Below are 27,987 nucleotides of genomic sequence, written 5' to 3'. Positions count from 1 at the left end.
ATGGGGAGCAGGCGGGGGAAGTGACGTATGCCCGGTGCCCGGCCCCCGGAAGTGCGCGCGGCTCCGCACGCCAAGCGCAGCAGCGCCAGCCATGTAGCCACCGTTACCGGCGCGAGGGGGGCGGAGCGTCGGCGCTGCCATGGAGCCGCTAGACAACAGGTAGGAGAGGGGCGGGGCCCCGTGAGGAGCGGAGTCGGGGACACCCCCCTCCCTCCCGTTGTTGCCTGGGGGTGGGGCAGGATGAGATCAGCCTCCCCCTCTACCTGTCGCTGGTTGGTAGAGTCCAGCCCGGAGTGCAGGAAGGGCTCGCTGCGCCCCACGCCATAAGTCCTCACTTCGGTCCGCCCGTGAACAGGCAGCCTGGCCCATACAGCTGGGGGAGAGGGGGAGATGGAACAGCCCGTTACTGCCCCTCGGGGGAGCGGGATGACATCATTGTGTCACTGTGCAGCGCCTCCCCCCCCCCGCCCCGTCATCAACTCACTGCACTGTCCTGTGAGTTCATTCCACCTCATTTGCTTCACCGCACGGGCCAGTGACGTCATGCAGCTTGCATGGCAACGTCACAGACGCACTGCCCTGTGACATCATTGGAGGACTGCACTTACCAGTGACATCATTGCATCATCACGCTTCCCATGACATCACAGAGGCAACGCAGACGATGACGCACATTGTCGATGAATGCCTGCTGACTAGGTTCCGCGGTGGCCTAGAAGAACTGCATCACGCCACTGAAGATGCCATTGCTTGGCTAGATGACTGCGCACATGCTAAATAAATTACAAAAGCATTATATCACAACACTGCTCTGTCATGTCAGCGCACTATCCAGCATCACATCCAGCCTTTCCCATAACACATCACTACTGCGCCAACCTCAGGCCAAGCCAGAATGTGCCAGAGGATGTTGCATCAGGAAGGTGCCACGATGCAGTGGCACAAATACACCCTGACCTCATGTGTTGCACGAAGATGTCATGCTGTGATGCATACCTCCAATGGCATCCCCCTGCTAAAACTGGGCCACCCTGGAAAAATTGGGAGAGATGGCAACTGAACATCTGCAGCTACATCTCTTAAATAGGTATAGCATGGCAACCTCATGAGGAGGTTGTAAGCCCACGTTTACTAAATGCTTTGAGATGGTTGTACTCCTATCTTTCCATCCTGCAGAATGTTATTAATAAAACATATCTTAGTTCCACTCTTTTTTATTATTATTTAAGGGATCCTCTTTTTCCTCCACCTAATGAGACTGCAGACCTTCCACTGCCAAATTTAACACCAAGGCATCAAGAACTTATACCTACTCCCTGTGGCCCTGTAAGTACTTGAACTATGTAATCTTGATTTAGAATATGTTATTTTAATAATTTTACAGCAGAAAAGAGTCCATAACCCCTCAAGGAAAATCTCTTCCAAACCATCTATAAGATGTAATATTTTGGCTCTCCAAGATGTCAAATGAGCTGAACGTTAGCAGCATGTTTAGCTCTGTAAAGATTGACATGCGGATATAAATAATTGTTAGAAGGGTAGACAGCGTGAAAATGCAGATCTAAAATGCAGAGAATGGTATAATCTTTAGTACCCCACTATCAGGTTAAAATCACATTTTTAAAAACCCAAACATTGCCTTTCATATATTACAAAAACATCTTTGATTATTAAAAAGGAAGGAATTTTTAACGCTCTGTAATAAAAATAACTAGTCACTCCCTCTTTAATTTCTAGTTAATTTCAGAGTTGTGTACTTGTACAACATTGAGTTGCAAGAACAGCAAGGGAGTGTGTGTTTTAATACTTCTTCCTGCTGGAATTTTAAAAGAAGCAAATGGGGAAAAAATTAGAAAATGAACCAGATTTGATCTGGAATTGCTCCCTTAAAAAAAGAAAAAACAGAACAGTAAATGGTAGGGAGTGTTGAAAATAATGTCCATGTTATCAGTCCAAAGCCCAAAAGCAAAGTACCAAAAATGCCACAGTCCAATAATTTGAACAGGTATGCCTGCATAGCTTTTGTTATAAAAATCCAGAAGACAATAGACACAAATAGTTACTTTATATGTGGTCTCATGGGAAATTTTTAACTAATTACTTGCATTCATAACTGGCAGAGTATTTAAGCTGTGAAGTTTTTGTATTTGCTGTTGCTGTGATCTGTAAAGTGAAATCCATTATTATCTATAAACCCACTGTAAAGCAGATTCCATTATTTAATGCCAATGAGCATGTCTAGATGGAGATAAAAGCTCCACAGCATGGCTGCAGCTGGCCCAGGTCACCTAACTCAGGCCACAGGGCTAAAAATTGCAATGGAGACATTTGAGCTTGGGCTCGTGCCCAAGCTCTGGAATCCTCCACCTTTGCAGAGCCCCAGATCCTGATCCCAAACATCTACACAGGAATTTTTCAGCTCTGGAATCTAAACCGTGCAAACCCAAATTAGCTGACCCAAGTCAGTTGCAGGTTTTTTATGCCCGTATAGACATACCCACTGTGGCCAGTGTATTGCCAAAGTACTTAGGTACATGCTTAATTTTAAGTATGTGCTGAAGTCTCATTGATGTCAGTGAGACTTACACATGCTTACATGCTTTCCTGAATAGTGTGATTTTAAGCATGTGCTTTCCTGAATAGTGTGATTTTAAGCATGTGCTTATGTGCTTTCCTGCATTGCGGGGGTCTGTGTGAATAAATCCTAATATTTTAATGGAGAAATGTTACTGATCTGTACAATAGATATTGTACACAGGGAAGACAGAATAAATATAACCCTATCATATGCAATCAACTAATATGTAATAATCTTTTACTGTCATCAGTAGGAGGTAGTTACAAAATAAAGCTGTGTGGCAACAATCATGTTCTGCTAAACCCTGCCTTCAGCTGACTCATACGCTCTATGTGCCTGATAATAAAGTCTTTTTCCTGTTGCCAATGGCACAGAAAAATGAAGAGCGTTGTGTGTATATATAGCATAGTTTCTCAGTAACTCAGCTGGGTCTGAGGTTTTGGCTGCCCTGGGGAAAAGGGAAAATATGGCTTTTTTACATTCTCTGGACACTGCTGAGGAATCTGAAGGATTCAGTTAATTTTCTAACAAAAGTTCTATAGCTAAAAACACTGTTTTGTGTGTGTGTTGATGGGGAGAATCACTCAGCATGTTTTAGTAAGTGTATTTGTATGGGTCAAAATCCTTGATTTCAGAGAGTGGAGGATTACAGCATTCTGGCCTTCTATTCAGGGCTACTAAAGAGCAGAATTTGGCCCCTCTGGATAAACTTGAAAATTAATGATCAAGTCTAGGGATGGGAACTACTATACAACAAACTGCCCATCTCGGGTCCTCCATAGTTTTGGAATAATTTCTTCCATTCTATAGAGTTTCCCTTCACCTTTGTAAGTAATGCCCTGTATTTAGAAAAGTATCATTTAAGTAATTTAGTGTAATGCATTTCTTAGGAGTGTTAATGTTCTGATTTTAAAGAGACCTGTCTGAGTTTAAATATTTTCTCATTTCAGATAAAACCTTGGTCAGAATTATCCTCTCCTGTCAAGATCTACTTCTGTGTAACTATTCTCTCTCTATTGAGTGTAATAGGACTAACCACAGAGACCCTCTTTCAACAGACTCATGAAGATTTCACCATTTCTCTTATACAGTTAATTGGAGTTGGTAAGAAATGAGAAGTGACCAGTTTCTGCACTTTAAAAATAGATGCACTGATTCATATTTACTAATTTGGTGAAGGACACTCAGATTTCGGATATTGTTCTAGGTGATACAATATATATATTGAACCTCAATACCTGCAGAAGCAATATTACACTAGTTGAGGAGTGCACATGCCAGATCGGGGTGGGCAAACTTTTTGGCCTGAGGGCTGCATCAGGTTTCAGAAATTGTAAGGAGGGCCGGTTAAGGGAGGGGGTCATGGCCTGGCCCCCACCCCTATCTGCTGCCCCCGAGACTCCTGTCCCATCCAACCCCCTATTCCCTGATGGCCCCCCCAGAACGCCTGCCCCATCCATCCCTCGCTCCCTGTCCCCTGACTGCCCCGAGAACCCCTGCCTCTGATTGCCCCCCACCCCATCCAACCCACCCCCCCTTCCTGACTGCCCCTATTCAACCCCCCTGTTCCCCACCCTCTGGCCGCCCCAACCCCTGTCCACACCCCGACCCCCGATCACCACCTCGAACTCCCCTGCCCTCTATCCAACCCCCTCGCTCCCTGTGCCCTTACCGTGCTGCCTGGAGCACCGGTGGCTGGCGGTGCTACAGCCATGCTGCCTGGCTGGAGCCAGCCACATCATCGCCACCGTGCAGCACAGAGCACCAGGTCAGGCTGGGCTCTGCAGCTGCGCTGCCCCAGAAGCTCACAGTCCTGCTGCCCAGAACGTTGCGCCGGCAGCAGAGCAAGTTGAGGCTGTGGGGGAGGGGGAACAGCATGGGAGGGGATGAGGGTAGCCTCCCAGGCCAGGAACTCAGGGGCCGGGCAGGAGGGTCCTCTAGGCCGGATGTCGCCCATGGGCCGTAGTTTTCCCACCTCTGTGATAGATACTTCTGTGGCAGTTGTTTTTGGTGTTATTGTAGAAGGAAGATTGACAATAGACTGAGTGTCATGTAGAAAGCAGTTCTCTGAATAGCATAAAATAAATACTCGGGTTTTAGGATATTTTGTCTTAGAACTGTTTTGATGCTTCTGTTATTATTTGGTTTTAGTGTAGTAGTTTCCCATTGGGCAACCGTACCAATAATTTTGGGTTTGGACAACTATCATTTTACTAGACCAAGTCCTCATCTGTGCCAGAGTGCACCTGTCAGCTCCGGTTTAAATTTCTTATGCTCTAACCCATCACAGAATTTGGACAGGTCGACGTGCACAGTACCTCCGGTCATCCCTGCTCTCCTTTGAGTGATATCTGGTTCCAAAAGTGCCTTCTTTCACTGCAGGAAAACAAGCAGAGGCAGTTTGGTTCTTAAACATCAGAAAGTACAGAGCATCTCCCTGTGCCAACTCTTAAAGTTCTTGCTTCAGCAGATGCATTTTAATGAAGTGAAATGACCACCTCATTCTTCAGGCCCTTTTTAGTTTAAATTGCTGCCCTTTAGGAAGCATGAAATCCATAGAGCCCCATAGATAAAATATTTCCAATTATCATAACTTCAATAGAAACCATACTTCACCTTTTGAGATCCTCCCTAATTAAACCAAACAAAGCTTAATTTGAAAATAAATAAAATAAAGGTGTGTGAGGAGGCCCTGGAATTTACTAGCAGGCTTTGGCTGCTAGCTGGCCAACATAAGCCTAGGAAGAACTGCTCGTTTGTGTGAGAATCATGCCTGGAGACTGAGAAGGGCAGCTGGCCTTCACGCTGGGTGTAAGCAATTTCTTCCAGCTGGCTTTGGTGTTGTCACCAAAACACAATGAAGGCTGTTGATGATGTTGCATATTCTCTCTCTCACACACAAACACATTAATTCATTATAGACAACTCTGCTGTGATTAGCCGCTTTTCACACAGGAATCATCAGTACAAGATACAATTTGGGACAATAGTGCAGCCAAACCAGCATCCTGCCTCTGTTAGTGATAGAGTCTGAGTCTTCAGAAAAAGATGGAGAGTTTGAGTTGAAGTTTTCTACTCTCCAGCCAGTAGGTGGAGACAAGAAATCTACCTATGCATCTCTACCACCATGTTTACAACAGGAAAAAGAGGTCTATGTTAACATAGGTGACCTAATAGGACTTTAACACATTACTTAAGATTCAACGTAGATAAGCCAAATTGCAGTTTTAACACATTAGCTGGTTGAGGTAATAGGAGAATGGGACTGGGACCAGGAACCAAAAGGTGAGGAAGAGACAGGTCTGGAACAGGGACAAGTTGGAGGGGATGAGGCAGAAGAGGCCAAGCTTGGGTGGGGAATGGACAGAAGAGTCTATCCCCACTAGAGCACACTCCCTTTCAGAGGCCGGAAGGTAATCCAGGATTCCTCGAGTCCCCTCAGATGTCAGCAAATATCTGTAAAATCCACTGGCTAGATTTTTTTTTTCTTCCAAAAACAGTCTCCTACCCTTTTTTTTAAATTAAGATCAGAAACATCGTATTTGTTCTTCCTCGTTTTGCTGGAGGACCTCTTGGAGGGCTCAGACATGTGAACAGTGAGCTCTCACACTTCACCTTAATTGAAGGGCCAGATGTCTTGAATCTCTGACAAAGGTGGCCTTTCTCTCAGTTGTGCATGAATCATTGGAATTTAACCTGTGTTAACATGAAATAAGTTTTTTAAAAGAGTCTGATTAAAATCCCTTTCCCTCTTAATTGGCCAGCTTTCATCTTTCACAATAGCGTAGTTTCGTTAGTTCTACTGTCACTATACAGTCTTCCACGGTGGACAAAAACTGAATTTCTAATTAAAAAAAATCAAGCAGAAACCACTTTTCTTTTTGACAAAAACGTTTCACATAAAGAAACACACAAACAAAGATTTACAAGGCCAGTTTTTCAGTTTTGCTGCTTATTGTTAGTGGCCTCATTTACCATCAGCAAGAGTGAAAGAGGAAGAGTCCATCGTTCATTTCCTGGGGTGGTTTGTCTAGGGAAGAACAAGTGTCTGTAAAATTATGGTTACATTAGCAGGGAAACTTTAATGATGCTCCATCCACATGTTACAAAGCATCAGACCCACTCACATCCCAGTAGTATTTGCTTACTCGATGTGGAGGGAAGGAGAGTTGGGCAGGCAGATGAGTGAAATAGAGTGGGATCAGAGGAGTAAGGTGAACAGAGAACTGATTCCCATTCTTCCAAGGGGAAGGTTTGTTCCTTTGTTCCAGTCTGGGCAGAAGGCGATGCAGAGATGAACAATGACTGTTGACTAAAAATCTTGGTGTTCTTTGGGGTGCCTCACCACAATTCCACCCTCAAGTATCTGTCCTAGGGTGGTTCTTATCTGTTTTAGGGATTGCAATGACATCGGCTTTCAAACTGAGGTGAGAACATCCCTGCATCCTTGCTACTTTCCAAGGAGCAGGAACCAGCACCTCTCCGCTGGCAGGTGCGGCAGGAGCAGCCAGCACATTAGGGGAGGCCTGGAGGGAAGGGTTGGAGAGCGAACCCACCCTCACAGTGCTTATTACTGCTCCCCCCACCTCACACCCCACTCAGCACATGCCTCACATGCTAGGTCAGTGACAGCAGGCAGTGGCGTGAAGAGCGGGGATTCAGGCACTAGGATCCTCAGGAGATCAGGATTAATTCCCTAGAAACAATACTGTTTTGTATGGTATGTCTGGGCCAACTGTTATTTTGGGGGACTCTGCATACCCACTCCTACTGTGGTTTATGAAACCGTTCCCCAGCATCACTGACTCTGGAAAAGGGAATTCAGTTACAAGCCCAGCAGCTGCAGAATGGTCATGGAGTGCATATTTGGTAGACTGAAGTCTCGGCTGGCACTGCCTGTACATCTTTCCGGATGCCAGTGTGGCAAACATCCTATAGTAGAATCTTGGAGTTATGAACCCCTCAGGAATAGAGGTTGCTTGTAACTCTGAAATGTTAGTAACTCTCAATAAAATGTTATGGTTGTTCTTTCAAAAGTTTACAAATGAACATTGACTTAAGACAGCTTTGAAACATACTACGTAGAAGAAAAATGCTGCTTTTAACCATCTTAATTTAAATGACAAGCACAGAACCAGTTTCCTTATCTTGCCAAACCTTTTTGTTTAAACTTTCCCTTTATTTTTTTTCAGTAGTTTACATTTAACACAGTACACTATTTGCTTTGTTTGTTTGTTTGTTTTCTGGTACTGCCTGATTGCATGCTTCCAGTTCCAAATGAGGTGTATGGGTGACTGGCCAGTTCGTAACTCTGGTGCTGGTAACACTGAGGTTCTATGTGTAATCACTGCCTGCTGTGCAAAAAGAGGAGTGATTCCATCCCAAAAGGGCTCAGAACAGGTCTGGCTTACAAATTCTTCACAGGAAGCCAGATCCCAGCTATGTGCACATCGGTCCTGGTTCCCAGTGGACAAGGGAAATCAGGAATGCCACTTGTGCCCACCTCTTCACACAGCATGGAAACAGAAGATGACATCTGCCTGTGCCTGTGTGAAGGGACACCTTTGCACAATGCACAGCTGCTGGGAAAGCATGTGAGGGAACACTGGCATGCACTGTGAGGATTTTGTTCCCCTATAGCAAAAGGTCATTATCCATTTTTTCCTGTGACAATTCACATATTACAGACCATTATAACAGGGCACCTCCACTGGGCTAACACTGCAGGGTTGTGTTTGTGCTGTGGAATGCAGTCATAATGCAACGCTTTTGTCTTGACTAGTCACATTTGCTTACAAATCTCAATTTCCGGGAGCACTCCATCTCTCTTAGGGACCTATCAATATTTGTTTGGGGGGTGGGGGATGAAGCCATTCTTTTTTTAACTGTTCATTGTCAGCTGTGCTAACTGCAGTTAGCAGCTGTAACAGAGCATGAAGCCCTACTACCGTTGAAACTGGCCAGGGTTTGGGAGTGTGGACGGCAGGTGCCGTCATTTCCTGCATTGTTACTGGAACCGTGCTTCAGTTAGTTTTCAGCATGTGAACTAAACCACGAAGACATATATCTACCCATCTTCTGCATGGTAGAATTCTGCTGCATTGAAAACTATAGTGCTTTGTGTCAGCACATATCATTAAATGCATTTTCCCCACCCCTCCCCTGTGTCCTTGGGACTGGGGATATTTCGGAACGTGGGGATGGGGGTGGGGATCTGAGACAGAAAAATGTGTGCTGTATGACAGCACAGACTGTCTCCTTGTTCCATTTCATGGACTGTGAATCATGGGTATGGGTCAGGAGGAAAAGGGTTCAGTGCATTTTGGGAATGGGGATAGAGGACTATTGAATTTTGGGGCCTGATACATTCCTTACCCCAGCCACGCTACAGACTGGCACGAGTACAAGGCTATACCACAGCTTGAGGCATGTAGTTACCCACCCCCTCCGCTATAAGTAGGGTTGCCAATTTGGTTGGATGTATTCCTGGAGGTTTCATCACATGACATAATCTTTCATTAAAGATTAATCTTTAATTCCTAGAGACTCCAGGACAATCTTGAAGGGTTGGCAACCCTAGGTATAAACTAGCTTATTTGTCCTCTATTACTTCAGATACTTGCTTCTGTGAACAATAGGGGATTATTTATGACACAATCATGCACACAGATGTGTACAGTTGTTAGTGTAGATGTACCCTAATGTTTCAACCCAGCGTAGAAGTTGGCATCAGACTGTTGTCAAATCTATTTGTCTATCTTTAGCAATAGTCTATCCAGTAAGGCTTCAGAGCTATCCCATAATGCACTTAGCCAGTTGAGCAGTGCTGTAGGCGTGTGTGTGTATGAGCATGTGGTTAATTCCTTACCAGCCATAGAATTATTGCTCTCTCATTAATTACTTCCACTAGGAAGGTTAAATGATTTCCCTTGCTTTTCTTTAACACACACACAAAATACTAATCAAATACTATTTCATTGAAGCTGCTAATTGGTTGAGTGAGTTGATAGGGTAATATTTTCCAGATGGAGTATGAAAGGCAAGCCAAAAAATGGGTCTCATATGTTGTGTGTTAAACACATTGAGTCATCTGCATCAGGTGTCAAGAACATATGCCCCTTGTGTGTTCTCCTGACCTGTCTTTCTCCTTCTCAGTGTTCTGCGTATACTATGTAACCAGAGGGATCCTGCAGGAGAATCGCCAAGAGCTCATCGTCTTCATTCTCTCCATCTTGCTGGTGATGTTTCGATCCATTGTCAACTTCACAGTTGTCTCTGCTGAACAAAAGCCAAACGTCCTGGTCAGCATCTCACTTTCATTCTCTTTGCTTTTCTCTAAATACTGACTTTGAAGATCTTAGGGAAGTAAAGCATCCTGTGAATGTGGTAAGACAACTGACATGGGGAAAGTCAGGCATCTTATTCCATAGAGATTACAATGGTCTTATAGAAGGTGTGGAAGTTCGATTATCTGAGATGGCAAATTTCTTTCTCTCTGTTCAAGTACTTTTGTGGTTTTCATCATGGAAGTATCTGAGTGCAGCACAAAACTCAATGGATTTTACCTCACCACACTCCCTCTGAAGTAGGGAACTACTGTCTTCATGTTACAGATGGGTACTGGCCCAAAGTAGGTGAAGTGAGTTGCCTAACACAGGAAGTCTGAGCTAGGAATTGAACCCAGGCCTCCTGAGCCCCTAGCCACCAGCCCAAATGTTCCTACCATTATGTTTAGTGAGAAAAGCAATAATCTTGCTGTGCTGGAAAGTTGCAGTGTCTATCGGAAAACAAATGGTTGGTGTGGATTGTAGTTTTGTTCTAGTGGCGTATTTACACAGCAGGTTGCTGCACTGCAAGCCAGGGTATGAATTTACAGCAAATCCACTCTCACTGCACTGGAGCAGTGTCCACACAGGATGTTACTCTGCGGCAAACTAGTGCGCTGTAGATTCACACCCTAGCTTGCAGCGCAGTACCTTGACCTGTAGACAAAGCCCTATGTATGTGTTTATTATAAGCAAATGGGGTGCAGGATTTGGAGTTAAGCTGCATCCTTCACACAGACTGTCCTTCTAGGTAGTCCTTCCCCCTTATTTGCATGCTATCTTCCAGGATGAGAAAGAGGTTCCTACCTCCAGACACTGAAATATGAACTCTAGCAGGGAGGAACACTGCAGTAAATAAGCTAACAAGATGAAAGCAGGTAGGATTGGCCTGCTCAGTTTACATAGCAATGGCTCATTCAGTTATTGTTTCTTATTGGCAGTGAACAGAATCTTGGGGCTCACCAGAGGAAAGGTATCAAGGAAATGCTGGTTAATTTAACGTACAAGCCTCAGCTATCTGCCTGTACGGTAAACAAGAACCAGGAAGGAAATGAAATCAAAGCTATGTCTATTGATCTCAGCCAAAAAAGAAGTTTCAGACTCAGCGTGAAACAATCATAGTATTAAAATTAAACTGCTTTTCCCATAGACACCAATAGGAAAGATTCTCAGCCAATCAGATATCTGACCTGGTAACTTCCATGAAGTACTCAAAGCCAGCCACGGCCAAAGAAATGTTCGCTCTCCACAGCTATTTCTTTGATATGTAAAATAAAAATCAAGCATAACATTGCAATGACATTATGTTTGAATATCCAAGTTAGGGAATGCAAATGTTAAAGTATAAATCTCCCACACTGAAGGTAGTGATTTGCTGAGTTGCACCTTAAACATCATAATTAGTAATCCATTACATCAAATGGCCAGAATTATAGCTTTATGAGGGCATAAGCAATGCCAGCTTCTATTCTAGCAGTACATCCTATGTGACGTTAACTGCTGTGTTAGAACCTCTGCATTTGCATGCAACCTAATTTCCTTGTTCCTAGTCCCTGTGATTTTCGGCAACAAAAAATGAATATTAAATGTTGTTCCCATTTTTTTCCTTTTGTTGAAGATTAACCTGACTGTAGTGTGGTCAGTCCAGGTGTGCCATTGTAACTCTCTTGCTTTCCTTTCCCATCAGGCCCGCTTCATTCTGATCCTCTTGGTTGGATCTTTTGACGTGATCTGCGCCATCATCCTCATTCAGAGTCAAAGTATGATGGCCTTCCGAGTGGGCGGGGCTCTAGAAAGCCTCCAGTCACAGTATTTTATGCTGAACCTCTGTTTTTCCATGTTGACCTTTGATCTTCAGGCGCAGGTATTAATACATTCTCCATTGCTTCCCTTTCCCACTAATATTGACCAAAATTTGGAATCGGACTAGTGTATATAAGAGGCAACTGCAAGCCAGGTCTCCCAGGGTCTCACCAATTGATTTACTGTGCGAACATCTCTAAAATTTTCCTAAAAATGCTTACCTCCCTAAGTACCCTTCATAGGGAAAAATGGCTAAAACCCATAAAAATAGACCTAGAAAATATTTTCTCATTGTCCTGCCAGACAAAACAGAAGCAGAATCTCATTAGGAAGTCAGTTTTCCCAGAAGGCCAGTGATTTCCTGAAGTATTGAAACTCGACTGTTTCAATTTTCTAACATAGGAAAGGGGTTATAGCAGAATAACTTTACAGAGTCAAGCTTTCTGCTTCTGTAGTATCCTATCTGCTACCTACACTTGGGAACAGGACACTGAGGTATGAGTGAATCACATTCAGATGAAGAACAACTTGACCTAACAGAGCAATCAGATCAAGATACCAACATGAAACTACAGCTATGTAAAGTGAACCACAGAGGCCTGTTTGGAGAGAGATTGTACTTCAATACCTGAGCTACTTTATTACCTGTACTTTCACCTGGGAACACATATATCTGCCCTCCCTGTTCTTTTGCTGGGCTGATACAGTGGTAGGGTATAGTATATGCCTATGTCTCCTCTGTTTGGTGCTGGCTATGTTTTCCTCAGAGAGAAATCTTGCCTTTTAAACTCTGCCCATCTGTTATTGCTGAGAGTTTGTTCCATTTCTTTGGACACTGTTTGTGGGCGTACACACTTTAAAAACTGCAATTTCACTCAAATTCTGCCTCTCACTTCACAGCTCTGCCTTTGTGCTCTGCTCCTAACGAGTCTGCATGAAATCTCCCTCTTGCATAGCAGCATCCTAGCAATTGGCGTCTTCTGGGCTTGCCTGAAAGTGACCGTGGGCATCATCGCAGTGAGTGTGAACCTCAGAGTGACTCCATGAACTTTGTAATGGGATGTGAACTCCTTGGAGGATGGGTTCTCAATCTGGGTTGCAAACACATATGATTAGGTCACTACCACTCTACCCTTCCTGTACTGCTGAATCAGAGGTGGGGTCCTGGCTGGACAGGAGGGATACTCGGGGGCGGGGGGTTGGGGCGGATCCCAGTATGGAGACAGGAAAAAAGCATTAGAGGGCCCTGTTTAAACATAAATGATTATATTAAGATTGAAAATAAGGGTTTGTGAATTTAAAATTTTGGATTTGATCTTACTCAGGCAAAACTTCCATTGAAATCTTTGGGTGCTCAGTAAGGAGTGCAGGATCAGAAGCAAAGTAGGTTAACCTCCTTTTGTCTGATACCGCAGGGAAGGATTAAGTGTGATTCAGATGCATTGAGTGTTTTCAGTTTGTTTCAACACTCATGGAAATTCTTAATAGCTGAAAGATAGTTTTATAGTTGATATTAAATATATGCTCTTAGATGCCTGCAGTTGGTTTGTTTGTTTGCCCAGCTACACAGAACTAGCCAGAAACAGAAGACTTTTACAATACTACTTCCTTCTAGGTAATATGTTGTAGTCGCCTCTTCCTCCTATTGCTGGGACAGAATAGTACAAGCTACCTTTAAGTGTTGAGGCCGGGAAGTCAGGTAGTGAGACTCCTGTCTGCACTCCCACTAGCAGCTCCTCACATACCTTTGTAAAGTGTTAAATCTCTGACCCCCATTAGATGCCTGTAGACAGACAGCTGGAGAAGTGGGAGAGGCAACAAAATTGCATTACTTTCAGTGACTGGAAGTGCACAGCCACCAATTTGTTTTTCCACCACCTGTCAGCCAATCCTCAGAAACCACCTGGCCTCAGCAAGTGGCCTGTAGAAATCTCTTGGGCCTCTCTGAGTCACCAGGAGAGTGCGAGCATCAGGTAGTCACTCCCTTATACATGCATTAGATGGAAAGCTCTGTCCTCACACACACACACAATCTCTCACAGGCCCTACACGGAGGCAGTGCAAGGTGGGGTATCTGTACATTAGTAACAGCAAATGCTCTAGTGGACCATCTGTCTTCTTAGCCTGCTCGGAGCTCTGTCTACACTACAGCTACCTCTGGTGGGACTGCACTGCAGGGGTAACAGTGCTGAACACCAGCCCCATTGTCCCCCAGTATAGACACAGCCTTGCACTGCTCAGGAATAAGAGAGCCGGTATTCATGATGTAACTAAACACCTGGTATATTTCAAGCAATAAAAGGGCAATATCTCAGTGCTACATCTTGCCAGCTTGTGGCACACTCTGCTGCAGGGGTCACAGACAGGGCAGCTGGATTTCAGAAGGGCTAGAATGTTTCCCAATCAGATCCTTGTAGTTCTGCATTCCAAAGTAGGGGCGTAATTCTATCTATGGCTTTGGGGCATAGGTTTATTGCGACAGGGTCAGGAAGGAGACTTCCTCCCCATGCGAACATGGATGAGCTTCACACATCAGCTCACTGCAGAGTATGTAGAGCTCTCTCGCCTCCCTTTGTAGCAGTGGGTCTCAGCTCCTTTGCTTGGAACCCTCAGCCTGCAAGATGTTATAGATAAGCACCTGCTTTCAGGTTGTTGTGGAGGCAGAAACACAGAGGCACATGAATCTACAACAGGTGTAAAAGCTTTAACAATAATAACCTGGAAGTGTCCCACACAACATGGTCTTCTTTAGAACCTAGGGGATCTCAATTCCACTCCAGCCCTTCCAAAACACCTCCCTGCCTCCACTTCTGCACTGACAGTTGCCCCCATCTCACCAGGTTTTGGCGTTTATCCTGCTCTTATTTTCTCATCTCATCTCCCTTTTCTTCTCCTAATATTTCTTTTTAGTTCCATGGTTTAGTCTATTGTCCACCCCCATCTCTTTTTCTCCCCCCTCCTTGTCATTTTCTAGTCTCTCTGTTCTCCCTGTTTCCAGTTCTGTCCTTCCTGTTATGCTTCCCAGTCTCCACCATCCTCTTTTTACAGCCCTCGTTCATTGCTACTGCCAGAGACAGCGCAGGGAGCGTAGCATAGCACCACCCAGCAGAGGGGAGAGAACACAGGGCCAGCAGTAGGGGCCACAGCAAATCAGGCATATCCCAAGGAAGAGTTTGGCACCCCTGGCTTTTGAATCCTTGCTGTAGAGTTTCAGGTACTGACCACTTGCTGGAGGCAAGATCCTGGGCTTGATGGACCTGTGGCTGGTCTGTCCAAACATGGTAAATCCTGTGGGGACAGTTATTCCAGGCAGGTGCGTGGGTCCTCTCTGACTCAGCACTTTCTCCTCTCCTTGGTCAGACCTACTGTTCCAGTTGAGGAGGGCTAGACGGCAGTCCTGGGTAGAGAGGCTCACTCAGGTGTGATGTGCATTGCATCCTTCCTCTTTCCCAGGGCCTGAGCAGAGAGAGAAAACACTTTGTCCAAGTTGGACTTTTTTGCCACTCTCAACTCCCTGAATTTAGTCTTCAGGGACTTTCTTTCCCTCCAGGAAGAAAAAGATTGTCCACACCCTGCACTTTGCAGTCTGCAAGCTAGGTAAACATTAATGTGTTTGGAGCAGCTCAGGGTATACCAGAAAGAGAGGAGAGAATGATTTTGAGGCATGTTAAGCAAACACCAGCTTCAAGGGAATTGTCCTCTAGTGAAAAGCTGGTGGCGTCTCCATTTAAACAAGCTGTCAGCCCCACAGGGAGCTTTACAAGGCTGAATGAACTGAAGTTCAGGGCAGTAGAGGGTGAATAGACTGGCTCAAACCAGACAGTAGTCAGGTGGGGTCTACACTTCCCCCATACAGCCGGGCAAATATGCTTTGGTTCTGACCAGGGCTGTAATGATTTACCTTTTGTGGGCATGGTGCGAAAAATATTTGTGGGCCCCCATTAAGGCAATGGAGCATGGCGTCGGGAGGTCAGTCCTCAGACCGAGGGGCCAGCCAGGGGCATGGCATGGCAGAGGTGGCCCTGCTCCACCCAGCCCAGTGCGAGGGCACTATTTACAAACCAGTAGTTGCCAGATGCATAGTGGCCCTGTGATGGCAGCATGCCCCTTCCCATCAGGGGGTGGGCCCATGCCATGCCACAGAGCCCCCCGCCCAACACCCCCCAACTCCCTACGACCAGAACCCCCCCAGACCCACTATGCCCAGTGCCCCCCCCCAGGCCTTCCCCAGAAATGCACAGCACCCTGCACACCACCACCCCTGCCAAGCAGTCCCTTGCCCACAGCCCCACCACAACTGTCCAGCATCCCTCACAGAACCCCCACTCCCTATTGCCCCAACACACAATCTTCCCTGCCCCCTCACAGCCCATCACCCCCCACCCTCCAGACTCCTCAGAGACCCACTCCCCCACACCCTGCCTCCCGGCTGCACTCACCGTCCCTGCTGGGAGGTGACTGTCTGCTGGGCTGAGCCAGCAGCGAAGCCAGGGCTGGGAATTGCTCTATCCCTTCAGGAGTGGTGCCATCAGCCAGGCCAAGGCCTGCCCCAGCCAGGCTCTCTCAAGACCCACTTGCCTGGAGGGGTGCAGCCAAGACCCCCCACACACACTCTCTGTCCCCCAAGGCTGAGACTGGCCTGGCATCTGCACCAGTCCCAGGCAGCTCAGCTCCGGGGAGACAGTCAGCGTCCTACAGGCCTGGAGCCAGAGGTGCAGTGGGGTCCTGCCAGGGGCAGAGAGGAGCAGGGGCCCTAGTGGAACCCTCTACCAGCTGGCAGACAGGCCAAGAGGAGCAACTGGTGGGTTGGGGGAGCCAGCAGAGTCTCAGGGCGCAGTGCAAGTGGACTAAGCCAGGGCTCCTTCTGAGCATGGGCTTGGCTCCATGGAGCCACTGGCACCATTGTAAACCTGGCACTGGTTCTGACCTGCACTATCTCCGGTCACACCAGTCCCTGTTCCCTCTCAAAACAGAGCCTCCATCAGTGTGTGGTGAGGAAGGTGAGCAGAGACTAGAGGGCAACAACTGAGACTTGCCCCTAGGGGTGCAGCAGTGAAATCTGAGCCCCTCTCACTCTGGCCAAGGGCAGGGGGCTCGTTTTGTGCACAAGTCTTAATTAATCTAGATGGTCTGATGTTGGGTAGAGGTGAGGGGACAATTAAGGCATATGCCCATTCCTGCTAAGGTGCAGCCCTGAACGAGGGGCAGGAGGGGACTCCTAGAGCTGAGTTAAACCACAGATTGGGACCAGCCATATGCCTCTTCAAAGTCTCCAGCATCAAGTTTTAAAGCTGCTTGTATCCAATTTTATGTTACAGATTTTAAAAGAGCTAAAACCTCTGGTCTGGATTTTTCTGAGTCAGAACATACCAGAAGTGGCTAATCTCGTCTACCTGCTCTACATGGTAACTCATCAAGTGTTTGTTGATCTAAAATAAGGACAAATTTTTACATATTGTTGGGTCCTTGTGACTAGGGTGACCAGACAGCAAATGTGAAAAATCGGGACAGGGGGTAGGAGGTAATAGGAGCATGTATAAGAAAAAGACCCCAAAATCAGGACTGTCCCTATAAAATCAGGACATCTGGTCACCCTACTTGTGACAAAGCTCTACCCCCAGACATGCACAGTCCGAGTCCTGTAAGAGGCAACAGGAGTTGTATATGTAGCCACAGCTCCCACTGAAATAATGGAGAGCTGCAGGCATGCCGTGCCATTCAGAATCAGGCCCGTAATGTTTATCAGCTAGCCAGAGAAAACACACCCAGTGTTAAGTTGCTCTTGAGTTGATTGCGTACAGGGAGCGGCACTGGAAGTCTCTCCCATGGCCACAGCATCAAGAAAGGAGGCAGAAATCCCCTAGCACAATATATGCAGCTCTTGATAACACCACCCTCCCTCCCCCAAGAAGTCTCTCTGCATACGAGCAGCTTCTAGACCAGCTGCAGGCCCTCAGGGTCAGAATGTGCTGAAGATTTCCGTAGGCAGCGCAGCCACCACCCTTTCTTCCAGACACAGTTAAGACAGCATAGACACAGCAAACTGCAGTCCCAAGGTGCTTATCACTAAGCTGCCCCATCCACACCATTTGCACCAGGAGAGAGGAGGTAGAGGATGAGCATGGGGAAGTGCAAAACAGCTTACTGCACATCGGAAGGGCCTGAATACTAAGAGGAGTTCATGTTTTTCACACCAGCCTGAGGGGTCACTGCTGGACAAGCCCCTTCGCTTTGGATCTGAGCCAGAGAGACAGGGATGTAAGCCAAGTCCCCCATGTGGCAGTTCTGAACACTCCCACCAGACCCCTGAGCTTTCTGGACACATTCCTATGCTATTACGTCTTGCAGCCACATCTCAGTGAACCCCAGTATCAATCCCAGGCTTCTGACAGCCACAGGGTCAGCAGAATAATTCACGCTTCTCCAGGAGTGAAAAGTACCATGCCCGCACTTAAATCCCAACAAGAACAAAGCCAGCTGGGAGGGAGTTTCCTTCGGTCAAAATAATCCATCCTCCTTGAGGAGGAATTGGCAGCACCTGAGCACCGGGGAGCTCGAACAGAGGCCCTGGCCATGTTTGTAAATGATTTAATTTCTGAATGTATTATTCATTAAACAGAGATAGTTGCTTTAGCAACCCCAGGATCAGATGGTCTCAGGCAAACTTCAGCACACTTCCTGGGAGCTTGGCGCAGGAGACTTCCCAGGAAAGGCAGGTTTGAGATTCTGAATGGAGACTTTTAATTTCTGTAGCAAAGTCATTTTCAGAGAATCAAAAATGAAGGATTTTATTCCATGTCAGTTCCCCCATCTGGGCAGCTTCACACTCCTGATACAACAGCTCAGGGAAAGTCAAATCCACTTGCATTTCTGCGTTGCCATGCTCAAGCTGTAACAATCCTCTCTTAGCAAGAGAGCCCATTGGGGAAAGCGTTAAGAAACAAGTCTCCAGCTAGGAAAGTTACCTCAAAATAATTCTGCCTGTCTCTAGCACCTTCCATCTGAAGACCTCAAAGTGCTTTACAAACATCAATGAATTAAGCCTCTCTTTGACTCTAGGAAATCCCTACTAGCAATCAGTTCACCACTGAAATGCAGCCACTAACACCCTCCTCACCCCCCATAACAGTTTAGGACAGAAAGTGAAGAATGCAGCATAATCAACTGAAATTACCACGCAATTTTTATACACAGAATTGAATCACCTAAGTTGGAATTTGGTCAGAATCTTGCTTGTACATCTCAGCTGGGCAACCCTTAGCACCATGCTGGGACACTAATTCAGTTCAGACTCAAAGGGAAGAGTGCACCAGCATCTCTAATACCACCTCCTGCATCCCTCAATTTTTGTAGAGGTCTCTCCTGGTATTAACATGCCCAGTCCTGTGCAGCATGAGAGCTGAGTAGCTTACAGCCCCCAACTGGGACAGCTACACAGCTTGCTTGATATTAAAAAAAAAAAAAAAGAAAAAAAAAGTCATTTTTAATTGAAAATAACCACTTTGCCCTCACTCTGTACTCCAGGCCAATTCAAACAAGGCAGTGACGGAATTTCACTCAAAATCATAAATCCTCATGGCAGGCAAAGCTGGGGGGGGGAGGGGGAGAAGGAGGAGTGACGAGGAGGAGGAGAAGAGAGAAAGCTTGTTATAACACAAACAAAAATCCAGCTATACCCACATGCGGCTTTGTAAGTGCCTAACCTTGGATGCTACAGAAAAAGTTTGTTGCAGGAAAGCGTGGCAGAGGGTGCAGGATTGGACTTTGTGATTCTTGCACTATTTACACTTTTCTGCTAAGTCATTATTGAGTCTGCAACATAAGAGCCAGATTAGCTAATGAGATAAGGAATGTTTCTGCTTGAAAAATTCACAGCAGGGCCCTTCCCAAGAAGATTTGGGATGATGTGTTGGGATGCTATAGTAAGAACATAAGAACAGCCACACGGAGTCACACCAAAGGTCCATCTAGCCCAGTATCCTGTCTTCCGATAGAGTCCAATGCCAGGTGCCCCAGAAGGAATGAACAGGACAGGTAGCCATCAAGTGATCCATCCCGTGTCACCCATTCCCCGCTTCTGGCAAACAAGTAAAGGAAAGGTGAATAAGAAAATGGGTTGTGTAGGAGCCAGAGATTTTAGGATTTTGGGATTTGGTGTGTGACCAAAGCGGTATCAAGCATTAACCTACTTAGAACTATTAAGAAAGGCAGCAGGGGCTACTGTGCATGGAACTATTTCATAGGCAATGGTTGGAAGACCCCCCTTGCCGGTTTAAGTGGAAGCACTGGAGAAACAGAAGCTAGAAATGGAAAGTGATTCCTGAAATAGGTTGTTTACATAGACAGATACTAATAAAAAACCTGCAAGGCTAGAGAAAGATCTGTCAGGCTACTAGGAGAGTCATAAAGATAGCATCCTTACCATTCATGGCAGCATCAGTGCAGTGAAAGCCATGTAAAATCAGCTTTGTCCCCAAACCCTCAATGAAGAGAGGTAAGTGGAAGAGAGGGTCCTGGGTGTCTTGTGCCTGATCTGGCTAATCTTTCAGTTTAGGGAGAGTGTTTGTTTTCAAATAGCTTTAATAACGCTATGAGTACCAGGCATAATGCAGTTTGGTTGCCATTCTGTATCAGACCAGTGTATGGCTGTGTGTCATGGGATCAGGCTGGAACAAGGCAAGAACTAAGAGGTGAGTGGAGGAATGTGTTGGCATTAAAGGACACGTCGAGGGCAGGAAACAGAACTCCCAAGCTGGAATGTACAGGGGCCTGAATAAGATGGGTGCAGCAGAAATTGAAGAAAGGGAAATGTTTGTTTCTCTTTCTTTTTTAATATAGTACCAGTAAAAGGTGCAGTAGTGTTAGCCGTGGAGACTGAAGCACTGCCTATTTACAAAACAGGTACCGCACAGGAAGCAACATGACAAATTTCCTATCAACATTCCTCAGCCCTGCTCTACAGGGATCACTGCTATAGCAAAAAGCAGTCTCCCTAGCCCATTAACTCTAGTCATTCTTCAAAGGCTAACAACAAGCTGCTAGTTGGGGTAGTTTTGGTGATCTCATGGGGTTGGACTAGGAAATCATTGTGTAACCAACACAAAACCAGAAGAAGAAACCCAACCACATGTCATAAATGCAGCTCCCTCCTTGGCATCCACAACTGCCTCTTCACTTCCCTGTTTTGGCAGATTGATGGCTTATTACATTCTATGGCAGCAAGTTTCTGTCAATGCAAGTGCTGATTGTTTGGTCTCTCTCCTTTTTTCCCCAGGTGATAAGACACTGGGGCCAGGAACTTTCCTATGCCCTAGAAGCTGCTGTCATCATTGGCTCTTGCATCTCCGTCGCAATAAAATCTGTTCTGTTCTGGGCACTGCTCCATATCTATCACAGCTTTGGACAGGGGCTGAGAGAGAGAAGTGAGTATTTAGAGTATAACTGACTAGTGCAAGGACACTGCAGTCTATAGCATTTCAGCCACAATCAAGCAGGGAGTTTGTCAGGCAGGAAAGGAGATTTGGAACAACTGACAGTTTTATGACAATAGACCCTTAACGACAGCAGATGCTTCTGTAACCTCTAAATTTTCTGACCTGGCCATAGGTTCCTCAGTTCCTTCAGGGCAGTGAGTGACACATGCTCTCTCCATAAAAGTAATGTCAGTCAAAGTTGTGTCTTAGCCTAGGCTGCAGTGGGCACCTGCCCGGAGAGTAGCTTTATGTAAGATTTTATTCATGCATCTAGACAGAAACAGGCACTTTTTATCGTCATAGTGCTTTCCAAACCTGCTGAGCCTCACAGCACCTCAAGAAGGGCAGCTTAACAGCTGGAAAAACAGGCGTAGATTGAAGGGATTTACCAGAACAATTGGCACTGTTGGGATTTGAACTTGCATATTTCCACGGCCCACTCTTGTGTTTAACCACCCAGCCCCCCTCTTTCATCCTTTCTGTGGCAATACTAGAAGGTGGCTCTGACAATGACCTTCCCTTTGTCCTCCAGTGTTTTCTTCCTATGGAAGGATTGACTCCTGAGGGGCAGCAACCCTGTTCGGTCCCATTTGGTGCTCTTATAGAGTGAAACCACAGCGGGAAGGATCACATCCCTCACCCTGCCTAAAAAGCATGAGACGACAGGGTCCATTTCACTGGGAGTTTATTCAGGACACTCATCCCAAGCGGGGGAATTCAAGCACCTTGCTTCTTTGGTCCTCCCATTTCACGGTTTGGTCTCTACACATTCCGTAGTTTGCGGTGTGCTTTCTCAGGTCCATGTGTCCAAGCAGTTGTGGCTGTGCAGCTGATAACTTTTTCCAGAGCCCTCTCTGCTTTCCAGACTAATGCCACCCCTTCCACCATTGCTCCTGCCGACAGGATAGCACATCTTGCATTTTATTTCACACTGCTGCAACCAAAGGCCAATAAGATGTGCACATGAGTGGAGGTTTTATTAATTTACCACCATAGTGGAGATTAATTGCAGAGTTTAAAAGCAAGCAGCAGACTGCTGTCTTCTGGCTCTCACATACACAACAGAGACGCAGGTTTTCTGACTGAGCAATGAGGCATAAGAGTGGATTGGCCTGCCATAGTTTCCCAGTGTGGTGTATGGCATTGTCCCCAGTATCACTACTGTGCATATCCTCTGTTGCACTACTGCAGATAGTAATTTTTTTTTTTAAAGAAACAAGATGTTTCTATGATTATTACACATCTCCTGGCTTCTGATACGGCTGTGCAATTGCTTGTACCATAACAGCATGGGTAGGCCTCTTGCTCCTCAACTGTCGTCTTTTTACATTGGAATATTTTTTTAAATCCAACTAAAACTTAGTTTGCAAAACTAAAACTGAGTGTCTAATGTGCCATTTCATAACTGAGATTGATGGTTACATTAAGCGTTTAATACTATAAAAAAGTTTGATATTTTATTTATTGGAAGCTTTTGTTACCGGCTTTGTATTTTTCAATAAAGCGTAAACACAGTTTGGGGGTGGAAAGTGTGTTTTCTAAGGTTGTCAGCTTGGTAATTTGCAGAGGAATCCATCATATGGACTATGGATTGGAGCTACAACTGCAGTTTGTGTGTTGTGGGCAGAGATTCAGTTGGGCGGTTGATATTAGAAATCATGGATTAAGTGCTAAGAGTAAGTAGCTAGTGTAATATATATTTTGCATTTTTATGTATCATTCCTTACATCAGAGGCTCTCAAAACATTTGAAAAATTAATCCTCTCTGTACTCCTGTGAGGTGGAACTACATCCATTTCACAGCTGAAAAGAGATAGTTCAGTGGTTTGAGCATTGGCCTGCTACACCCAGGGTTGTGAATTCAATCCTTGAGGGGCCATTTGGGGAACTGGGGTAAAAAATCTGGGGATTGGTCCTGCTTTGAGTAGGGGGTTGGACTAGATGACCTCCTGAGGTCCCTTCCAACCCTGATATTCTATGATTCTAAATGATTTGTCTGAGGTCATACAGCACCAGGCGTGAACAAGGGAGTTCTGTCAGTGGTCTCTGCCCTAAGCCATTGGACAAATACACTGGCTTCGCTTCACTAAGATAAAATGTTTTCACTTTTATAAATGGTTCCAGAAATGCAGAAAGCCAATAAGATTTGCTCAATACGTTTTTTAAAATAAGCAAACTTGCCCTGGCTCTCTCCTCAGCAGACACTGTATGGTAGTCGCAATACTTCTGCTGCACAGCTAAGCTCTGCCAAAATGTTATTTCAGTTTAAAAAAAAAATGGACACCTTGTGAATATGTCCTCGTTGTTTACTATTCCTCTCTCACATCCTCCTCCTAACAAGGTGATAGCAGAAATGGTTTTATAACTAGAAGTAACACAGCTGTGACTACACACAAACATTAATCTAGAAAGCAATAATGTGTTGTTATACCTCGGGAATTAACCTTCACCTTTTAAGAATAAAAGGTTCTTATCCCCGACTGAGGTCTTGTTGAGCTCCTCTGGCAGTCTCTGTGTTACATTTCACCTTGAACTCTTAAAAACAAAAAAAACCTTAAGAGTAACAAGCTACTTATTGAGTTCATTTTAAAAGCACATTAACAGCCACATGAATGTCAAATATCAGGGAGAGAGTCCGGTGGCACCTTAAAGACTAACATTTATTTGGGCATCAGCTTTTGTGGGTAAAAAACTCACTTCCATGAAAGCTGATGCCCAAATAAATCTGCTAGTCTTTAAAGGTGCCACCAGAGTCTCTGAAGCCCCATAAAATGTATATTCTTTAGTTACCAGCTCAGCATAAATGTCAACATTAATATCTGAGCAATAAAAGCTTTTGGTAAAGCTAAGTTTTTTAGTGAATTCTGTGCATATGCAAGTGAGGGACAGGTAGGGTTGTTTGAAGCAGGCATCCCATGGGTTTGAACCATGCAAGTTTCCCCACATACAGTTATGCCAGTGCATTGGAGTCATGATCTGCAGCACACCCAGTTACACCAGTCCTGCACCCCCTCTCACCGGCTCTGCCAGTGTCCTCCAAGCCTGACCTGCAACACTTTCCATCATGTCCCAAATATTCCAATCCTAGGCCACTCTTGAGCAGATTGAATCATTACAGTCTAGGGTGAGACAAACAAAATCACTTTCACCAATGACTAAGACAAGAGTTGAATCCAGCTCTCGAGCTGAAAATCCAGCCTTACTCCAGCAGCCATCAGAATACAAAAGCATTGATATGACAAGAATGGGATCATTTATTCCCAACAAATGAATCCCAGCTATTTTATACATAATCTAATAGGGGACTACATCTATCAACAAGCTCTACCTTGGGCAGCATGGATTTAGGGTTGTAGCGCCTTTCTCACCTTGAGGTCACTGTTTCAAAACTGCCCTATGTCAGCTGTTACTGAGTAAAGCTGGCTGAAGACTACATTCAAACTGTCAACCCAGCCCCTATCATCAGCACTCAAAGTTTCCCTTAATTGGATTCGAAGAGGCTAATAGTTCACACCCATGAAAATTGTAAGTGCACACAATAGAAGGAAGATAGGTTTTTTGGGGTTTTTTTTTTTTTTTTGGTATGATCATCTGACCCATGGCTCTTTCCTCAGAACTGTTTCTAACCACAGATATCTAGAGCAATTGCTCAACATGCTGACTTCCCCAGCCCATCTTTCAAAGTTCTTGGCAGTATTTATTTCCATTTCCCTGGTTTTAGACTCTAATTTTTCTTCAGAAAAAGACCCAAAGGGACTTGGCACAACAGTCCTTGCTCAGGCAGATCTCCTATCGAGGTCAATGTGAGCTCTACTTGAGCAAGGACCACTGCTTCAAGTGCAAGGCCATCCATTTTATTTTTACTACCATCTTCTCTCCTTACCGACTACCAGCCCCCTTTGAGATGTTTGAATTTGCAATGGATTATACCTGCTGGCATCAGACACTGATTTGGCTTGGGGGGGAATCTAAATCTAAATCCTTGAGAAGCACATGAATTTGGAAAACAAATACGGAAGAAGAGACAACATTTTAGGCCTTCCAACTTTGCAAGTGCTTGAATATAACAGTAAGGCATGAATTGTTATTGTGGATATAAATGCCTGTCAAAGCATTTTAACAGTGGTGTTTATTGTGAGACAATCCAACTCAAGAATGCTATTGCAATTGCACTATATATTCCCTCCTCCCACCTTTTTAGGACACATTGATCTTTGAAAAAAATGTTACACAAGGGCAGGACAACATCAGAAAGATAGTTCCCTACTGTCTTCTTCAGGCCAAATTCTCCTAATTTGCACCCTTTAATACCCATTAACATTGGGGCTGCACAAAAGCAGAGTTTGGCCCTATTTCTTTTAGATGAACTGGATGACATGATGGGGAGGGTAAGGGAGAGAGGCCAGGCCCCGATCAGTGAACCAAATTCTCCCCTCAGATATACACATGCAGTTCCCACTGGTTTAAATGGGAGTGGTCCAGGTAGCCAAATGGCCCTGATTTTATTGTTACTTTAAATACAAACTGGAAATGCTAGGTTTCTGGAGATTACAGGCACTCCTGTAAAGGAGTTTTTTATGAATATAAGTGGTCCCCTTTTGTGCTTCTTCCTCCTCAACCTGCAAGAAAAATTACAGGATGTATTTGTTTTTGACAGGGGGTAAATCTAAGGGGCTTTTTTGGCCACTTAAAACCCAGTAATTTAAAACTGGAAATGTTATTTGGAACACTCACTTTGACAGGAGAGAGAGAGAGAACTTGTGACCCATATGTAAACAATTGTGGGAGTCATGCTGTCAGCAAGGTGAGTTCAGCCAAATGAGTCCCCTGATGGGGCAATGCTATTCTCACATAGTAGAAGCAAGAAAAGGAATCACGGTCATGTGAAGGTCTGGTGTGGTTTTGGGTGGTGCTTTGGTTACAAATAGCAATGTTTCTCAACTGCTGAGACATGTCTCTGCACTGAGGAAGGGAAAGCCCTCCTGGCACATAATCTCAGGCATGTCAGCTCTAATGTGGATACATCATTCAAAACCAGCTACATTAACCAGGTGCAGCAAACACTGAATTTCCTTCACTGCTTGTCAATCCCCTTCATGTGGCTTGAGAATATGTACCAGCTGTTGCTTTGTAAGACAGGTTACAGGCTAGGCTAGGCTAGTCGAGAAATCGTGTAAAGATGCCTTAGATTCCCAAGCTAATTAAAGATTCCTTAAGTATTTATCACTGGGTACATGTCAGGATGAGCTGTATGGCATCAGAGCCGAATGTTCATTCATAAACTTCTTTGGGGGTCAAATTTTGCATGAAAGGATTATGTTTAGTATTCTTCCCAGTGTCTCAGAGGTTGTCCTTAATTTCACTAGTTCTTTATCCCCATCTCTTGTAATTTTTCTTCCCTTGGATCCTTAAGAAATTCAGTGCAGCTATGTGAACACAATGCTTTTGTTTTAGCCTATACAATACAGCAAATGCCAGAAGCTTATTTTGTACCTTTCCTTAAAGATTGGAAGTCTTTTCTCATGAGTGCACACATGCTCAGTTCCACCTCCATATACCCGTGACACTATAGAAACTAGTGTTCAATATGTACTCTAAAACACACTGTACTTCTGAGAAATTACCGCGCATCTATTTCTATGATCTAGAGACAGGTCAAATGCTGATGCATAAAGCCAACTTTTTAAAAAAGTTTATTGAAAGGTTTGAAAAATATTTGATGTTTCAGCAATATGTAACAAGTTTCCAAAGCATTAACATGAAACATTAGGATTTTTAAGATGTCAGTATACACTGGATTATACTATGTTACATCAGTTTTAGTTCCTCAATAACTTACATTTTCCTTTTTTTTTTTTTTTTTTTTTTTTTAAGTTTTGGAGATCACCAACTCATTTTTCCTTTCAAAGGACTAAGTTACAAATCTTAGGCCCTGTCTACATATGAAAGGGTTTGCCGGTATAGTCACACCCGCAACCCGCACACTAGTAGAGATGCAGCTTGTCTCAGTAAAAGAGGTCTTTTGCTGGTACAGCTTAAATCATTTCCACGAACAGAGTAAGCTATACTGACAAAAGGAGTTTGCCAGTATAACTGTTTCTACACTAGGGCTTTTGTCAGAATAGCTGTATCAGTAAGGGGTGGTGGAAGAATCATGCCTCTAACTGACACAGCTATCAGAGTGGTAGCCGTGTTAGTCTAGATCAGCAAAAACGAGACTAATCAATTAAGGCAGGCTATTATTTTTTCTTCCTGCTGATAACAGCCCATCTTAATTGATTAGAATCAATAGAGTTGGTATGGCAACCCTCACTTTTTCATGTTCTCTGTGTGTGTGTATATTATATCTTCCTACTGTATTTTCCACTGAACGCATCCGATGAAGTGGGTTTTAGCCCATGAAAGCTTATGCCCAAATAAATTTGTTAGTCTCTAAAGGTGCCACAAGTAATCCTCATTCTTTTTGCTGACATAGCTATGTTACTAAAAACATTTCAGTATAGACCACGTCTTAGTAACCTGCTTGTAATGGCCAATTAGGAGAGAAGGGTCTTGGAGTAGGGGTGGGGTGGGGCATTACAATTAGATACATTCTTAAATTATTAAAACACAACTCACTGTTTAGGTTTTTTTTGTTCAAGCAAAGCTGGTAAGAAAACAGGATTAAGTATCTTGTCCAAAGTGAAAACTGAAGCATAAATCTTACTTTCTTCTCTGTAGTCATGATTGTAGCTCTCTCTATTCAGCTGTGTAGCAGTCCACAGATTTTTGTCATCAAGGTGGCTTTCACTGGCAAAACTATGAAGAA

At 44.8% G+C, this 27,987-nt stretch overlaps 3 protein-coding genes across 9 annotated transcripts in view; 1 reads left to right on the top strand and 2 right to left on the bottom strand.

The window, feature by feature from the left end:
* The window catches only part of SLC35E2B (solute carrier family 35 member E2B), a 40,562-nt gene extending 30,781 nt beyond the window's left edge, over positions 1–9,781 (bottom strand). The window contains exons 1-3 of one of the 2 annotated variants that reach the window (XM_050931650.1): positions 9,715–9,781; positions 4,897–4,954; positions 264–773 (exon numbers count right to left, since the gene is read on the bottom strand). The gene's annotated coding sequence lies outside the window, so the exon portion shown is untranslated. Of the gene's footprint in view, positions 1–263; positions 1,178–4,896; positions 4,955–9,714 lie in introns of those variants that run through there. The other variant, XM_050931653.1, reaches the window with a different exon arrangement.
* Positions 32–22,694, top strand: LOC127038762 (uncharacterized). 3 transcript variants are annotated; one of them, XM_050931661.1, is made up of 9 exons: positions 33–159; positions 1,230–1,326; positions 3,529–3,682; positions 9,734–9,879; positions 11,591–11,767; positions 12,607–12,723; positions 17,025–17,111; positions 20,981–21,128; positions 21,712–22,694. In XM_050931661.1, the coding sequence occupies exons 1-9, from the start codon at positions 140–142 to the stop codon at positions 21,741–21,743; spliced, it is 978 nt and encodes a 325-aa protein (XP_050787618.1). In that variant the 5' UTR covers positions 33–139; the 3' UTR covers positions 21,744–22,694. The 3 variants fall into 3 exon arrangements, with proteins under 3 accessions (XP_050787620.1, XP_050787619.1, XP_050787618.1); XM_050931663.1 differs by lacking the exon at positions 12,607–12,723 and having other exon boundaries at positions 32–159; XM_050931662.1 differs by lacking the exon at positions 17,025–17,111 and having other exon boundaries at positions 32–159.
* The window catches only part of NADK (NAD kinase), a 49,926-nt gene continuing 34,668 nt past the window's right edge, over positions 12,730–27,987 (bottom strand). For 3 of the 4 annotated variants that reach the window (XM_050931646.1, XM_050931644.1, XM_050931649.1), the window contains one exon: positions 27,621–27,977. In XM_050931646.1, the coding sequence (XP_050787603.1) occupies positions 27,794–27,977 (184 nt within the window). In that variant the 3' untranslated portion in view covers positions 27,621–27,793. Of the gene's footprint in view, positions 15,163–27,620; positions 27,978–27,987 lie in introns of those variants that run through there. The other variant, XM_050931648.1, reaches the window with a different exon arrangement.

Source organism: Gopherus flavomarginatus, chromosome 21 (assembly GCF_025201925.1).
Source record: "Gopherus flavomarginatus isolate rGopFla2 chromosome 21, rGopFla2.mat.asm, whole genome shotgun sequence".
Taxonomy (NCBI): Eukaryota; Metazoa; Chordata; order Testudines; family Testudinidae; genus Gopherus; species Gopherus flavomarginatus.
This window is presented reverse-complemented; position numbering and strand designations above follow the sequence as displayed.